This window comes from Drosophila virilis, chromosome 2 (assembly GCF_030788295.1).
Source record: "Drosophila virilis strain 15010-1051.87 chromosome 2, Dvir_AGI_RSII-ME, whole genome shotgun sequence".
Taxonomy (NCBI): Eukaryota; Metazoa; Arthropoda; class Insecta; order Diptera; family Drosophilidae; genus Drosophila; species Drosophila virilis.
Window position 1 is genome coordinate 12,225,438 of NC_091544.1, and position 16,443 is coordinate 12,241,880.

A 16,443-nucleotide genomic window follows, 5' to 3' on the forward strand; every position below is an offset into this window, starting at 1 on the left:
AGCCCTATAACATTTTAACACCATCTTAACTTATTTGAAATACAAACAGAACCAATTTTATATGTGTGCTAACTGATAAGGTAAACAGCTCACAAGCTGTGCAAGTTGCCAGCCAGGTACTTGGACAGCCTATAAAATGCAAATACAAATACAAACAGAGCTAATCAACATTTTGCATAGCTAAAGTTTAACAATAAATGGCCATTGTTAGCTTGGCCAGTTAGCCAAAAGTCAATTAAGTCCGTTTTGGCGGAAATGCGACACTTATTCCCATTAATTGTTAACATTTATTGGCAATGCCTAATCGCAGCCAATCGCATTTTTTTTATTTAAATTTATAATTATCATAAAAAGTTTAATTGGTAGACAATTTAATTGTAGCCATAAATTGTTAAGTCGCATAATTTTGTGTTCATTATGAGCAATTAGGTTTTTTTCTGGCCACATTTATACAACAAACTTTAAAAAAAAAATGAATAATAAATTTTAATTGAGTGGGCAAATGCGGCATAAATCAGTTTGTCAAATAATTTTGCAACTTTTGTAAACTGTGTTTAGTTCCATCTAGTTTTTTTTTTTTTTTCTCCTTCTAAGTATTTGTTATCTATTGTATAAGCAAATTTGACATTTGGCAAACACAATAAAGTATTACAGCGGCCGACAGATGTGCTTCATAAAAGATATTTGAGCAAATATTTGGGCGCGTGTTTTTGAAGTGCGTTACGGAAATGAGAACAGCCTGATAAGATTACAGACTATCAACAATGCAATTTCGAGGCATGCAATTCCCGTTATGATTAAACTCATGACGTGATCTCGACAAGTGTCTGTTGTGACTGTGTGTGTATGTGTGTGTTAATTAAAATTACAAATATTGTGATTGTACACGCCTCATAAATTAAACATGATTCCAACTAAGGGCTGCGCTTAGTTGTTCGCCAACTTGCACAGCAAGAGACGCATATAAATATTTGCAGCAAACAGAACGAGTGTTAAATATGCTAAGAAAATGCAAAAAATATATAAATCTACATAGTGCCTTGTGATGTTACAAAAACAAAAAAAATGCAGCAAACAACCTCAACTGATTACGTATCTCAACAATGTCTGGGCGGTGTGGCAATAAAATGGGCATCGTGCAAAAACAATATGGCAGAAATATTGTGACTTAAGATTTACAGCTTCACTTGGGTTTTTCTCTGCTCGAAAGTCACAACGCATTTAAAAAAGATCGCATATACATATCATTTAATTTTTTTTCTTAGAATTGTCTTACTCTTGCTGGTATTTTACCCAATCGAAGTTTCTATATCAAAATAACTATTAATCATATTAAAAAAGCTATCTTTAAATTTTAATTTGTCTTATTGTGAGCTCAGTATTAAAAACTTTTTTATTTTAGAGTTTAAAAAGCACAGCTATAGACAATTTAATATATATATAGTCGGATCTAAGTCAAAATTTACTGGAATATATTAATAAGATCATATACAACATTTCATAGAACATATTCTAGTCAATAATTTCAGATGCTTTTCAACTTTCAGCTTTGTCGTGTTTAAAATGGAAAAAAATGTGGCAAATCATGATTCAAGCCAAAGCCTGGGAATTTATCTGGTTCAGAGAAAAAAGCTCAAAGCAAAATTTGAATCGAACAATTTATTTTTTTTTCTGGATTCTGCAGTCATGTCTACTAAATCATAGTGCATAGTGCTTGTTAGCCCAACAGGAAGTCAGTTGAGTTTGGCGCCTCTAAGGTCAAGCTATAAAAATAAAATACGCTTAAAAAGAGTTGCAAAATGAAATTGTTATTTACTTGCGCTAACACTGTCACTTGTGTAGATGTTTACATGCTTAGTGGCAGATCTTAGTGAAATCTAATATATCTTAGCGCATGTTTGTTTAGCAGGAGGTCAGGCGATAAGCTAACCAACTATTTGCTCTACAAAATGCCAAAACAAAGTTACCAAAAACTCAGGCAGAACCTTCAGCAATGCGTCAGTTGATGCTACAAATTATCTGGCCAGATTCTAACGATATAAAAGCTGCGCGTTTATTTATTTATTTGCACAGCAGATGCTAAAAGCAATTTAGGATACACACACACACACACACACACACACCGAGTTTTAGGCCTGTGGGCATACAAGTGTTTATGCCAGCGTGGTGTTAAGGGCTTAGAGACAATTGAAATTAACTTGACTACAGACCACTTGAGAATGCAAATTTGTGTACATTTGGCAGCACCTTGTGTCATTTAACAATTGTAAATGTGCTGCATAAATTTCATAGTTTAACCAGAGCTATTGTGCTGTCGCGTCTCACGTGAAGCGGCTCAACGTCACGCAATCAACTCAACTCAAGTCAAGTGAAAAGAAAAATATGGCTAAAGCGCTGTTGGCCACGTTGCGCATACGCCCCGTCGCCCAGTTGACGCAGTGGCGTGCATTGAACCCCGCTTTGGATATTTCAATGTAATTTCCGTAAACTGCATAGTGTTTAGCATATTGATTAGCTGGCCCATCAAAGTTAATAGCCCAAATGTCAGAGCTGTACGTACTATTTGTTATAGCAAATATGCCAGTGTCTAAATATCAGAATATTTTTATTGTTTTTTTTTTTTTTTTTATCAGTGGCCCATTAATGGCTCAAAGCAATGTTGTCAGCTGTCGCTTGTTTTCATATTGTTAGTTTTTTCCACTATCATTCAAAATTGATTTGTTGCTAATTCATGTTGCTTGTTGGCAATTCATTAGCACGATATTTGTGTGCTCATAAATTGGCTGAATGAGCGCGGCTTAGCGCCATTTAGCACTCGGGCTGTTCAAAGCGAACGCGGCTGGCATTAAAACTAGCCAAGTGGTCTAATCCGATTTGGCTAATTTTATCAGGAAATTACGTTAATATAATAAACAAAATTATTTTTAACAATTTGTGATCGCAACAAAAGGCAATACACATTTAATTTTCATGACGTTCTTTTTGGGTACATTTATTTTTATATTTTCATTTTTATTTTTTTGGTTCGGCCGAAATGAGTCCTACATATGATTCAACCAAACATTTAGGGGTATTCAGTGTTTAAGATAATTAAAAACACATTTTTGAATTTATTTAATTATACCACAAAAATGTTTGATAATTTGCCATTTCTTATAGAATCAGTTAACCAAATAAATGCAAAACAACATAATAAACAAAATGAATTTAACTTATTTGCAAGCACAGCAAGAAACAAAACGCATTTAGGTTTCATTACGTTTTTAATTGTCGCTTTTTATTGGCTCTGATAACTTTTTTTTATGGTTGGGGCAAAATGAGGTTTACATTAGATCCAAACAAACAAACAAACAAATAGGGGTGTTCAGTGCTTAAGAAAGTGCAAAGCTGACAAAGCACAAAGAACTCGCATCGGTTCAATGAACTCTAATCTTGACCTGTTGTCGCACTGCAAGTCAGAAAACTTGTTGAGAAAACCTTCCATTCGGCAAATGTTGCATTCATTTCTCAATGAGACTGACTACCCAAAATGCGCCATGGTACAAATATACTCGGGTATCCAGTTTTTGCTCTTCTCAACTGTCGGCAATTGGATTCAGTCATGTGATCGAATCAATTTAGCAACATTTGCGGCCAGGCGGGGATGCACAGTGATACAAAGATTGTAAACAACGTGCAGCTGATGATTATGAATGCTCGTTAAGGCCAGACAGTGTTTGGGCCAAGATTTCGGCGCTTTGCTGACGCATTCGTTTAAATAAAAATAATAATAAACATCTACAAAAATCAAATGTTTAAAGCTGAGCATTTGCCATTAGTTAAAGGCAGCCGACGAAAGCAACCGGAACAGCTACCGCATTTGGTTAATAATTCGTATTTATTATTATCGCTGCCATTGAACTTGGTCCAAGCTGTAGACCCTGACACGCATTTCGGGCCTTAAATAATGTAAGGTGTCACTGTGTTGTGTGTGATTTCCTCAAAGCCTACGCTGCGCCGGCGAATTGCATAACACGATCATCGATATTGCATTGAGATACGTATTTAAGCCGAGTTAAATATGTTTATCCGATATTGTTATAGACAGCCGGTGAGTCACGTGAAGCCTCGCGACAACTAATTTACATGCCTCAATGCATTCCACTGCACTCGAGCGAATGCTTGCTCCGATTGCATAACCCGCAATCTGTGGGCCTAGTTGATGCCATTGTGATAGTCGTTGCTGCTGCTGCTGCTGCTACTGCTGCTATTTATGCATGTTGATATTGTTCAAATTAATCGCCAGCACAATTAACAGTTTTATTTGACTCGCTAACTTAGTCGTGCTCATGATTGCGATTATAATGATCAGCTGACTTGGCGCTCTGTTGGCACAATTGTTTGTGTTTACTGGAGTTACAGTTACTTTTGTTTGGCGTTACGTGTACCCCATAAAAAATGAGCAAATATGCAGCTGAAATGCATACAAATTGCCTACCAGCCCAGCCCAGACCAGCCCAGCTCCCATCGATGGGCCTTGTGATGACAGTTTCTTATCTGTGGCATGCCGCATCAAATCGCCCGTGTGCCACTAACATATCCAAGGGTCCTAATTTGGGCTTTATGATCTTTAACGTCGGCACTATAAAAGCATATTTTCGGGCTATATATATATATATTTTTGGCCCGTTGATGTTTTGATTAATCTGCTAATTGCTGTGAGAAATTTCTGGACAGCTTTCAATTTCGAGCTGCGACTTTGACGCTGGGCTTGAGAAAAATAATTAGCAGCACGCCAACGAAATTGCAATTAAATATATTTTATTGCAAATTGTTTTTAGTGATTCGCAGTTAGATATGCACATTTAATTGTTATTCAATATTTAATTTGCGCCTCTCACTCACTTAGTCCGCGGCACGGCCAACGCGTCGTATGAGCAACGTAATCTGACCGCACAAAAGTTGCGAATACGTGAAACATATAATATTATTATATTGCTTTTAATAAATCACAATGCGGCTGTGACTGTGAATGCCCGTAAGGCTAAAGGCACAATTCTACAGCCCTACGCGATGCATATTCATGTACATTCACAAAGTGCTCGGACAGCATTCAGAAAGTATTCGAAAAGTATTTCAGCAATGCCATAATTAGGGTTAATAACTTGCGAACCAGTCAACAATGATGACAAAGCATTTTGGCAAATTGTCTAAATTGATTTGTTATATAAGTTGTTTTCATAGACATACAACATTCAACTTATGTTCACATTAGCCACAGCTACCTGTTTGGCTAGTTCTAGAGAGATTTCCCTTTTTTCACAAGCCAAAATATGTTTCGCTTTAATTTTCATACTGCTTAAAATTTTACCCATAAATTTGCAATTTTTAGCCAATCATGACTTCGAAATGATTCAAATACCTTGTAAAGGGTATTATAATTCTGTTATTAAATGTGTAACGCCAGGTAGGACTTTATAGATTCCTGAGTCAAGTCAATTTAATCAAGATCTGCTGTTTTTTTTTTTTTTTTTTTTTTTGGCAAACGGAACGCAGCAATAAATCTTATGGCTGCCAATTGAAAATGAAGTTCCCTTTTTGGCTTTCGAGTTGCCTTAATCAAACTTTGCACTTTCGCGTTTCACCAGACTCCTTATATATTAGCAAAATCTTATCACGATTGGACTACTTATGTGATATAGAAGTCAATAAATGAGTTTTTGTTTAAACGTTTTCTTCAGCAAAACTTAAACTTTGGAAAGCCGTATTAACTGGGTTTCCCATATCATATCGCTGCCATGGGAAAACCCGGTCGGAAATAAAGCACTGCAATGGCATATAGTTGTAGTAGAGTATTTAATCTTCGGTGTGCAGATAACAGCGCATCTTTCTTGATTTAAGTGCGAAACGTTTTTCGCTTTAATTCATTTCCATATTGCTTAAAATTTAAGCAACATTTCCTGAAACGACTCTTTTATAATTGTGAGAAAATAGTGTATTTGGCATTCGGCATGATATAATCAGCAGAAACATTTTGTTGATTGTTTTTATGTTTTTTTGTTTTGCGTTCGCATTCGTTATTTTAAAGATTTCTCATGTTTTGCTTCAACGCCAATTTTATCAGGCGTTCAACACGTGCTTTCCAAGCTTGGCTGCTGCTCTTCAGTCTATGTGTGTGTGTGTGGGTGTGTGTGTGTGTGTGTGTGTGTGTGTTGTGTCTGCTTAGATGTGTGCGGGTCTGCGTGCTTTTTATTATATTTGATTGATTGCCTGCTTGGGGGGCTATTTATCTAAAATAAATTGTAGGTTACAAATTAACGTATTTTTCCATCAATAATTATATTATTATTGTAAAGGCAGTTCCCGACAAAATTTCAAAAATATTCTTTCCAGCATTTCCCCCGACACAATTTATCATAACTCAGCCTACACACGACCTGCATAAGTTAATTCGCTTAGCATTGAGGAAAACCCCATCGTGAAACCCCCGCAATCCAATTGCTATATTAAGCAGGTCGTGAATTCTGCAAACTAATAAATCTTTTTGCATGCAAACGCAATAATTCCAAGCCGAGCTCGAGATACGGAAGAATCATCGAACTAAGCGAGACATCTTTGGCTAATTAATATTATATTATTCATATATTAAAACGAAATATAAAACATTTCCTGTCTTAGTTGATAGACAGGGTTAGCTTTTGGCATTATTCTGATTAGCTTGCCAAAAAAAAAAAATTGCCTTTATCTTAGCCATATTCACAACTGATTTATGGCGGCCGCACTTCAAAGCTGATTTATTTACGGTTGCAATGTTTGTTTTATGATGTCGGCGCCGCCGACGCCGCCTTCGCCACCCCCACACCTGCTACCACCTGTTGATTAATTTCCCCTCGCGATTTCCAGTGCTGTAAAACTTATCAAGTGGGGCACTTATTGAAGGGCTATTAATGACTTTTCGTAAATGGGTACCTTTAATATATTCAATTTCACGGACACAAGTGAAAAGATTCTGTTAAGTTTATTTGCTTGGTGTTTAGCAAAACTAAACGTTATTTCAAAATTTTAACAACTATTTGTCAAATATGCTATAAAATTTCCTATTTATTTATTATACGTAAAAATGGAATTTTTATAATAATTGTTTATAGCAGAGAAAAGTGTTTTTCTTTTTTGCTGGAATTGCACAAACATTCCCAACCTATTAAGTTCTTAATTTATTTATGTATTCAATTGTCATCTAATACCAACATTCCGCACAGAATGGTATTTAAAAAATTAATAATATACATTTCAAGAATGCCAAGAGCTCTCCGATATTTGTGTTTATTATTTTTTAAGTTATGGCCTCTACATCTGGACTTTCAGGGCAATTGAGCGTTGCGAACAGTCATGTGACTCTGCTGTGAAATCGCTTACAATGCGATCAGCTCAGTGGGATTTGCATTGTTGTTGTGCCCAGCACGTGCATGTATGAAACTTGAAAAGCCTGATTTTCCCTAAAATGATGCCAGTGCCAGTTAACTGGTCGACCTGCTGGGAACCCCCCCACGGGCTGGTGAGGTTATAAGACGCACACCACATTCAGAAGAAGCCTCAATTAACATTTCTTCGGATTGGATCTGTTACACGATACTCGGCGACCCAGCACTCGAGAGACAACCAGACCACAGACGAAAAGTACCCAGACACAAGCCGGTTTTTTTTTTTTTTTAAATATTTTGTTTTTATTTTTGTTGCTCTAACGAAAGCCGGCGGTTGGTCTCGAATATCGCTGCTGCTGCTGCTGCTGCTGCTGTCGCTGCCGCTGCTGCCGCTGCTGCTGGGCGGCGACTGCCGGGTGACACGAGCGGATTGCCACTCGCGACTCGCACCTATTTATAATCAGTTCCCAATCGCTCGGCGCTCCAAACGACGGCTACAGTTGCGCGCTGCTGCTGCTGCTGTTGATGTTACCTCCGCTTCTGGCTCGATCTCGATCTCGATTTTGTTTCATTCCCGCACTTAACGCGCTCGCGAATAGTTTGGCTTTTGGTATTCGGTTTGGATTCCGTGCTCGGGCCCGGCAAGAAGTGAAGTGATTGCTGCCAGTGACAGTGACAGTGCCAATGAGATGAAGCCGTAGATGAAGCCATCGCTGACAAAGCCAAATAGAAGCAAAACAAAACAAAACAAAAAAAAAATATAAATAACAAAGCGCAATAAATATCAAATACTCGAACTTTCAGCGCCACATAAGTGTTGTGTGTGTCTGTGTGTGTGTGTTACGTCGACGACGTCATTTGAGATGACAGCCAAAGATACAGGGCATGTTAATGGCGCCTTCAATGGCGCCGATGTATCCGTGGATATACCCACCAATACGCTGTACCACACGTCACGCGACTGCATTGTGCAGCAGGAGGAGGAGCAGGCGCTGTCGGGCGGCTGGAAGGACTGTTGCCGCAGCACCTGGGCGAATATATTTCGTCGAAAAACGCTGGAGAAACGTTTTCCCATATTCGTCTGGCTGCCACAGTACAAAAAGGATTATATCTTTGGAGACATTGTTGCCGGCATTTCAGTGGCCCTTACTGTGATACCGCAGGCATTGGCCTATGCAGGCATTGCTGGCCTGGATCTGCAATATGGCCTGTACGCCTGTTTTCTGGGCTGCTTCATCTATATATTCATTGGCTCCAGCAAGGATGTGCCCATTGGTCCGACTGCGATTTCGGCGCTGCTTTCGTTTCAAATTGCCGGCGGCAGTTGGCAAATGGCCACGTTGCTCACCTTTCTCACTGGCCTCATTGAAATACTGATGGGCGTTTTTCGGCTTGGTTTTCTCATTGACTTTGTCTCGGGACCGGTGGGTGCGGGCTTCACCAGCGCCGTTTCGCTAATCATCTTCAGCTCACAGATGAAGGATCTGCTGGGCATAAGCACCAGCGGCAACACCTTCCTACAAGTGTGGATAAGTATTATCAATGACATACACAACATTAGCTGGCCGGACTTTGGACTGGGCCTCATCTGTATTGTAATGCTGCTCAGCCTACGCGCCCTGGCCAGCTGCAGTGTGGGACCCAAACAGGACAAATCCACCTGCCAAAAGCTGCTCACGGGCATCTTTTGGACGGTGGGCACATCACGCAATGCGCTGCTAGTTTGCGGCACCGCAGCGCTCGGCTACTGGCTGTCTGTCAGTGGCAACGAGGAGCTGGTGCGCACCGTTGGCTTTGTGCCCAAGGGCCTGCCACATTTTCAATCGCCGCCATTCAGCATGGACGCTGTGCTCAACGAGACAAGTGGCGAGGTGCTGCAGGAGGCGCAGAGCTTCTGGGACATGGTCAGCATACTCGGCTCTGGCTTGATTGTGGTGCCACTAATAGCGCTGCTCGAGACGATGGCTGTGGTCCAGGCATTTGGTAGGTTTTTTGTACTTATTCATGGTTAGTTCCCTTTATTAAATCGGCAACTACTTTTTGACTGCTGTGCAGCGGATGGCAAGCCGACGGATGCCACCCAGGAGCTAATTGCCTCGGGCATTTGCAATGTGGCCAACTCCTTTGTGCAGGGCCTGCGCAGCAATGGCGGCTTGGCGAGAGGCGCCATTCTCAATGCCAGCGGTGTGCGCACCCAGCTATCCAATCTCTACACCAGCGTCATAGTCATCATTGCGCTGCTCTACCTCACGCCCTGCTTTTACTATATACCCAAGGCGGCGCTGGCAGCCATTATCATAGCTGCGGTCGTGTTCATGGTGCAGTATCGTGTCATCAAGCCCATGTGGCATAGCAAGAGTGAGTAGTCACAAGCGGACATGCCGAACTTTAGCCAAAAATTGACTTCTGCTCCTTTGCTCACCCTCTATAGAAACGGATCTAATACCTGGTTTGGGCGCCTTTTTTGCCTGTCTGGTATTGCCGCTGCAGCTGGGCATCCTGGTGGGCATTGGCATCAATGTGATCTTCATTCTGTACCAGGCGGCGCGTCCCAAGCTGCGCATTGAAACGCTCAGCGTAAGTAGTCAGATGATGTGCCTTTCTCCATGACTCGCTAACCGAATCTTCTATCGTTTGCAGACACCTGATGGCCAGCGTTATCTAATGCTAACGCCGGATCGCTGCCTCATCTTTCCATCCATGGAGTTTGTGCGCAAGGTGATTAACAAACAGGGCGTCAAATCGACGCTGCCGGTTGTCATCGATTGTACGCATATCTATGGAGCAGACTTCACTGCCGCCAAGGTCATATCGACTATGGTCATGGATTTTGCACAGCGTCAGCAGCCGCTGTTCTTTTACAATCTGCAGCCGCGTGTCGCTCAGGTATTTGAGGGTCTAAACAAAGATCTAGTGGCTATATACGATATTAGCACACTGCATGCCAAGTTGGGCGAGAAGACGACATAACCTCGATTAGTCTTAGATTAATTTAAGTCTTTGTATTTATTTCACAAAAACTCGGCTAGCTTAATTTTGCATGCTTTGGCAAGGCCAGCGACTTGTTTCGCTCCTTATAGGCAAAAAATTATTATAATGAAAAGAAGCGGAGAAAAACACGAATGAAAACCCACGCATAAGTCACCAACATCATTATCAACAGTCCAGCCAAATAGTCAAATATTATTTTCCGTATATTTAATTAGCATTTAAGTTGAAGCAATCCATCATTATTTATTCGCTTGTGAATTTGATTTCTGGCAAAATGCTGTGAATTTTGTTGAGCAAAATACAAATTTTTGCACCTCATTGTTATCTGTCTTGATTGCTGTGCATAGTATTAAATAATTATACCTAAGCCTTAATATAACACGCAAATATTGGAACACTTAAAGTTGTTATTTGCTTTCACTAGCATTTGGTTGCTGTTTCCATATTTAAACATCGCCTGGCTTTTAATATATCTTATCAACAAATTGCACAGATTTAAGACTTTCCCAATAATAATTGACGCGCCGTGATTTCATATTGATCCAGCCAGAAGATTTATTGACGAACCATGAAAAGCCCGAGCAATGCATTATTCACGATTAGATAATAACTTTCAACTCCTACATATGTATGTGCGAAATTTCTGTTTGTGGATAACTCAAACCTATTAAGTCGTGAGCACTTAATATTTTATATAGTTTCTGACTGTTGCGTCATTGAAGTGAACTATATGGCAGCGATAATGGGCATGCCTAAGTTATTGAAGAGCGCGATTTCTAAGGTGGTCCTAAATTCTTATTCGCGCAAATTAGAACAAATTGTGTCTGGTTCATTTAACTATTGTTTGTCACGTATTCAATATTCTCAGAAATCCATTTTTTTATTTAAAAAAAAGGTTGTATAAAATAAGATTATCAGAACCCATACATTTTCAAACATGTTAGGCGCAAAATGTAACATACTTTGTGGCAGTTTAAGAAAATCGTCATTCAATTAACTGAGGTTCGGCTTAGTATGCAGCTTACTTGTATTAAAGTGAGAAAAATAGTTATTATCAGACAAGAGGCAAATTCTTTGGCATATCAAAACTAATGCTTCTGTTAACTTTTAAGATTAAAGAACACACTTTAAAGTCTTATCGTTTTTTTCCAATATAAAATTAAGTCATACAGAAATCCATTAAATGGGAACATATTTTGACTGGAACGCTGAGCAATTAATCATAAATTAGCAGATATTCATGTTATTCTTATGCAGAAAAAAAAAAACAAATTTAATTGTTAATGCAAAGAACTCATTGTTGAGCAGCACGCATAATCGAAGTTCCACTGTAACACTAACAAAACCTAGCGAGTTTGGAAAGAAGCATTTTCAAGCACTAACCTTAGAATGACAGGAATCACACAGTGCAAACGTTTTCCAACACTGACATTAAAAACTGCCGTCTCATATAAACAAAAATCATAAAAGCATACAAAGCGACGACAAAGGGCTCGTGCACAGCTTTTTATTCATTTTGAGAAAATTTTGTAAGAAAAACATTTTAAAATGTCAGTACCGGTGAGTTTTTAAAAAGGAGTTGGACTATATATAATTATGATTTTTGGAAAAAAATGCAGATGGAAATTGAGGGTGCCAAGCAGCCACCTAATGATAAACAAGGGGACGGGCTCAGCTCATTCTTTGAGCAAAAAATCGCCGAATTGCAGTTTATAGTCTCCGAGAAGCAGCGTAATCTACAGCGTCTGGAGGCTCAGCGAAATGAGCTGAATTCGAAAGGTAAGCGAAATAATTGAGGAGCTGCCAGTGCCAACTACCCTTTACCCTCCTGCTGCAGTGCGTATGCTGCGCGAGGAGTTGCAGCTGTTGCAGGAGCAGGGCAGCTACGTTGGCGAGGTTGTTAAGCCGATTGATAAGAAAAAGGTGTTGGTTAAGGTGCATCACGATGGCAAATACGTTGTCGATGTGGAGAAGAATATTGACATCAACGACGTGACCACCAATAGCCGTGTGGCCCTGCGCCACGATAGCTATACTCTGCACAAAATTTTGCCAAACAAGGTCGATCCACTTGTCTCGCTGATGATGGTCGAAAAGGTGCCCGACTCCACCTATGAAATGGTGGGCGGTCTGTCCAAGCAAATCACTGAAATCAAAGAAGTCATTGAGCTGCCCATCAAACATCCCGAGCTGTTCGATGCCTTGGGCATTGCCCAGCCCAAGGGCGTGCTGCTGTATGGACCACCTGGCACTGGGAAGACTCTACTGGCTCGCGCCGTCGCCCATCACACCGAATGCACATTCATACGCGTCTCCGGCTCGGAGCTGGTACAGAAATACATTGGTGAGGGTTCACGTATGGTGCGTGAGCTGTTTGTCATGGCTCGGGAGCATGCGCCATCCATCATATTCATGGACGAGATTGATTCAATTGGCTCGGCACGTTTGGAGTCCGGCAGGGGCGCCGATTCGGAAGTGCAGCGCACAATGCTGGAGCTACTCAACCAGCTGGACGGCTTTGAGGCGTCCAAGAACATAAAGGTAATCATGGCCACCAACCGCATCGATGTGCTCGACCAGGCACTGCTGCGTCCCGGTCGCATTGATCGTAAAATCGAGTTTCCGCCACCAAGCGAAGAGGCACGCGTTGATATTCTACATATACATTCACGCAAGATGAATCTCACACGCGGCATCAATCTTCGTAAGATTGCCGAGCTGATGCCAGGTGCTTCCGGCGCCGAGGTCAAAGGTGTTTGCACAGAGGCTGGCATGTACGCTCTGCGCGAGCGTCGTGTCCATGTCACCCAGGAGGACTTTGAAATGGCCGTTTCCAAGGTGATGCAGAAGGACTCTGAGCGTAATATGTCCATGAAGAAGTTCTGGAAGTAGTTCACGTTTAAATCAATTAGCTTTATTATGTATTCCATAATTATCCCAATAAACGATGTTGGCTGATCAATCTTATTTGAATGTGCCAAACAGTCTGCACCCTTGTATGGAACATACCTAAATCTTTACGGAATATTTCAAACATATTAATCACGGCAATATTCTGATTCCAGTGTAGAGCAGCAGCTGACAAGTTGATCTAATTTTTTTAAATATTGCCCTTCTATGCGATTCTCATTAATTCAAGTAAGACAACACATTTGTTGACAATCTAATAAACTCTCTTCAAATCTCTCTTTGTCTCCCACTAAAATAATTGTCCGTGTGTATGTTAAACAGGTAGTTAAAATTACATAAATTACCTGACCTGGACACGGGCTACTTCCTTGTGCAAATACATATGTGCGCGAGTATATCTGGCAGATGTCATATTCAATATGTAGTTTTGAGCTGTTGTTTAAATCGTTGCAAAGCAATTAAAAAATACGCTACCATCATCACGCGAGCAGCTTCAAATTACCCAATGGTCCAGCAAGAAATCAATGACCCGGCTAGTAGTTGTTATTGTTGTTGTGGTTGTCTATGCTGCTGTTGTTTTTCGCCAACAAAGCGGAGCAATTTGCGTTGCATTGCAAACTCATAAAGTAAACGGGCAACGGGTTTGCACTTTCATTGCACACGAGTCGAGCGGGTCGCCGCTGGAGACGCGCCCCAACCGACCAGCCACTTGGCTTATAAATGCCTGCCGCTTCCAGGCGCCCGCCGCCAATTGACAACGTGTGTTTACCGGATCTACAAGCGGGAGCTTTTGTTGTATTTCCGTTGGCTACAACACGAAAGTAAAAGCGTTTTCCAACGAACCCGCCGATCGACTTTGAACCAACTAGTGTGGCATTCAAGCGCTGACCGCGCATTAGATACGTTTCGCCTGTGCACCACGCAGGACGTCCTCTCTGACAACGCGCACCACCCGAAAGTGTCGTGTAAGTGTCCACAGGGCAACGAGCCGCTTAAGATTGTGCAAGTGCAGTGTGGATATCTGTCAAATTGAGTGATTACTGTCTTTTAAAATGTTGCCTCCAGTTGCCACTGTCCAGTTTTGTGTGCCTCTCTGTGTGCGTGTGTTGCAAGGTGGCTGCAGCGGTGCTGGCCTTAAAAGTAAACTGGTTCTGCTCTCCCAATCGCTGCCAAAGCTGACTGACACAGTTAATTGACAAGATGAAATTCTAGAATTTCTCTGATGGCATATAAGGAAAGCTTGTATTTGGCTGCCACATAACTCTGTTGCTAACTGTTGATTGGACTCATTAATTATGTTTGGATTACAGCATCTGCAACATTTTGCAATCTAGCTCGATTTCTTGTGGACAACATAAGATTTGTAATTTAATGAAGAAAGCCCCTCTTTCATGCGGGTCGCACTTCTGTCTATATATCTTCGTTGGCATTTGACATTTTTTTATTAACTTGATCAATTTTACTAGCTAGCTTATCTAGCAAATCTGAACAAGGCTAAGCAATAGCTGAAATATTGTAGATCGAGCTAGGTAGCAAACATTTTGTATATTGACCTCAGCGAGGTCACGTGAATTTAGTTACATTATTACACCAAGACTTCGATTCAGCGAACAGACTTTTTAAAGGTTAAAACCGTCAATAAATTTTCAAAAGCCGTTACCTCTACCGGTTTTGGTAGTTGGGAAAACTTTGAGCTTGCCTTGGGGCACTCTTGGTCCAACCCCTTAACGAAACTTTCGATAAGCCAACAGCAATAGGCTTGCCACAGGAACAGCGTGCACCTGCAGCAGCCACTGCTTCCTGTCTGCCATCCGATTATATAAAAAACGTTTGTTTCGTATTCACAGCAGCCGCCACGTTGCATAAACAGAAACTCTGGAGATGTCACTGATGTTGCATTTGCTGTTGTTGCTGCTGCTGCTTGGTAAGTTTTGGGCGCACGATTTGCATATGAGTATTCAATGGAGCTGCTTTCGTTCCGGCTACACAGGTGAGGTGCCAGCATTTGGACGCAAGGTGAAACGAAAGGATGCCCATTACCATTTGAATGTGCCACCACCGCCGCCCCCGTTGCCACAAAAAACTGCAGCATCCGCTCAAACGGTTGTTATTGATCATGAGGTGCCGCCGTACACATTCGAAGCCATCAACCACGATGAGTTTGAGCCGCCACAACATCCTCAGCTGAGCGCACATTATGAGAATTCCGATTATATTTCGCACAGCAGTCACAGCAGTGGCAGCAGCAGCAGCAGTGGTAGCGGAGGTTACCTGGTGGACAATGGCCTGCGCAGCATTGCCAAGGGCTCAGCGGATCAGGCCAGCTCGGCTGTGGCCAGTCAGAATGCAGCTGGCAAACAGGCCTCTTATGTGGCCAAGAGCACACTGGCCCAGGCAGCCGCTCAAGCAGCGGGCACAGCTGTTGCTGTACTGAAGGGCCGGGAAGTGCTGCTACGTCGCCTGGAGGAGCAGATTGTTGAAGCGCACAAGGCCGTGGAGTCTGAGTTAACCCAACTGCAGCAGGCCAAACGCTCCGCCAAGACGGCACAGTATGCCGCCCAGCAGGCGATCAACCATGTAAGCGTCCTGACTGCAGCGCTCAACAATGCACAGTCCGCCTCAGAGCTGGCCCAGAAGGCGGCCGCTGAGGCAGCCGCCGAGCTGTCATCACAAATCGATATGGTCGCTCAGGCCAAGAGCAAACTGGAGCAGACCGAATCGCAGGCCTATGCGGCGCGTCTGGACTACGAGGAAACACGCGAGGCGGCTGAGAAGGCAACACTCTCCGCTCAGGAGGCGCATCTAAATGCCAACGATGCGGCGCTGCACGCCAACGTTGAGCTCAGCGAAGCGGTTCACATTCACGACAAGAGCGACCGCAATCTGGAGGCGGAGTCGGCGCCGTCTACACGCAAACGCAAGCGGTCGTAGGCCAGGCCCCCACCAGGCCGCCTAACTGTCTCTTGGCCACGGTCAGCGGTCGGCATTTAACTTAAGTTTAACTCAAATAACATATTTATTTTTTTTGTCTGGCGTTTGGACAGTTACTTAATAAATTCAGATCCCTTCTAAGTTATACAATGAGCCTTATAGAGTATAGTACGGAAGTGCACGCGAACAAATCGTCTGTAAGTATAATTTG

General features: G+C 41.8%; 3 protein-coding genes across 5 annotated transcripts; all 3 read left to right on the top strand.

Annotated features, from left to right (window-relative positions):
- Positions 1–7,834: 7,834 nt before the first annotated feature.
- Positions 7,835–10,794, top strand: LOC6631278 (sodium-independent sulfate anion transporter). Its single transcript, XM_002054026.4, has 4 exons — positions 7,835–9,383; positions 9,456–9,758; positions 9,832–9,977; positions 10,041–10,794. The coding sequence occupies exons 1-4, from the start codon at positions 8,264–8,266 to the stop codon at positions 10,368–10,370; spliced, it is 1,899 nt and encodes a 632-aa protein (XP_002054062.1). The 5' UTR covers positions 7,835–8,263; the 3' UTR covers positions 10,371–10,794.
- Positions 10,795–11,792: 998 nt separating this feature from the next.
- On the top strand, positions 11,793–13,358 carry Rpt6R (Regulatory particle triple-A ATPase 6-related). 2 transcript variants are annotated; one of them, XM_015171544.3, is made up of 3 exons: positions 11,793–11,941; positions 12,011–12,170; positions 12,229–13,358. In XM_015171544.3, the coding sequence occupies exons 2-3, from the start codon at positions 12,011–12,013 to the stop codon at positions 13,281–13,283; spliced, it is 1,215 nt and encodes a 404-aa protein (XP_015027030.1). In that variant the 5' UTR covers positions 11,793–11,941; the 3' UTR covers positions 13,284–13,358. The 2 variants fall into 2 exon arrangements, with proteins under 2 accessions (XP_015027030.1, XP_002054061.3); XM_002054025.4 differs by having other exon boundaries at positions 11,811–11,951.
- Positions 13,359–14,040: 682 nt separating this feature from the next.
- On the top strand, positions 14,041–16,382 carry LOC6631276 (uncharacterized protein CG45076). Of its 2 annotated transcripts, none has more exons than XM_070206885.1 (3): positions 14,041–14,266; positions 15,152–15,225; positions 15,292–16,382. In XM_070206885.1, exons 2-3 carry the CDS (start codon positions 15,183–15,185, stop codon positions 16,230–16,232), a joined length of 984 nt encoding a protein of 327 aa, XP_070062986.1. In that variant the 5' UTR covers positions 14,041–14,266; positions 15,152–15,182; the 3' UTR covers positions 16,233–16,382. The 2 variants fall into 2 exon arrangements, with proteins under 2 accessions (XP_070062986.1, XP_070062985.1); XM_070206884.1 differs by having other exon boundaries at positions 14,042–14,266; positions 15,149–15,225.
- The last annotated feature ends 61 nt before the right edge of the window (positions 16,383–16,443 follow it).

Bases quoted from the DNA above. Each gene is read 5' to 3' on its own strand.
- LOC6631278 (XM_002054026.4), top strand. From the start codon at position 8,264: ATGACAGCCAAAGATACAGGGCATGTTAATGGCGCCTTCAATGGCGCC. The intron at 9,384-9,455 runs GTAGGTTTTTTG...ACTGCTGTGCAG, and splicing joins GGCTGTGGTCCAGGCATTTG to CGGATGGCAAGCCGACGGAT. The intron at 9,759-9,831 runs GTGAGTAGTCAC...CACCCTCTATAG, and splicing joins GCCCATGTGGCATAGCAAGA to AAACGGATCTAATACCTGGT.
- Rpt6R (XM_002054025.4), top strand. The intron at 12,171-12,228 runs GTAAGCGAAATA...CTCCTGCTGCAG, and splicing joins AAATGAGCTGAATTCGAAAG to TGCGTATGCTGCGCGAGGAG.
- LOC6631276 (XM_070206885.1), top strand. From the start codon at position 15,183: ATGTCACTGATGTTGCATTTGCTGTTGTTGCTGCTGCTGCTTG. The intron at 15,226-15,291 runs GTAAGTTTTGGG...CCGGCTACACAG, and splicing joins GTTGTTGCTGCTGCTGCTTG to GTGAGGTGCCAGCATTTGGA.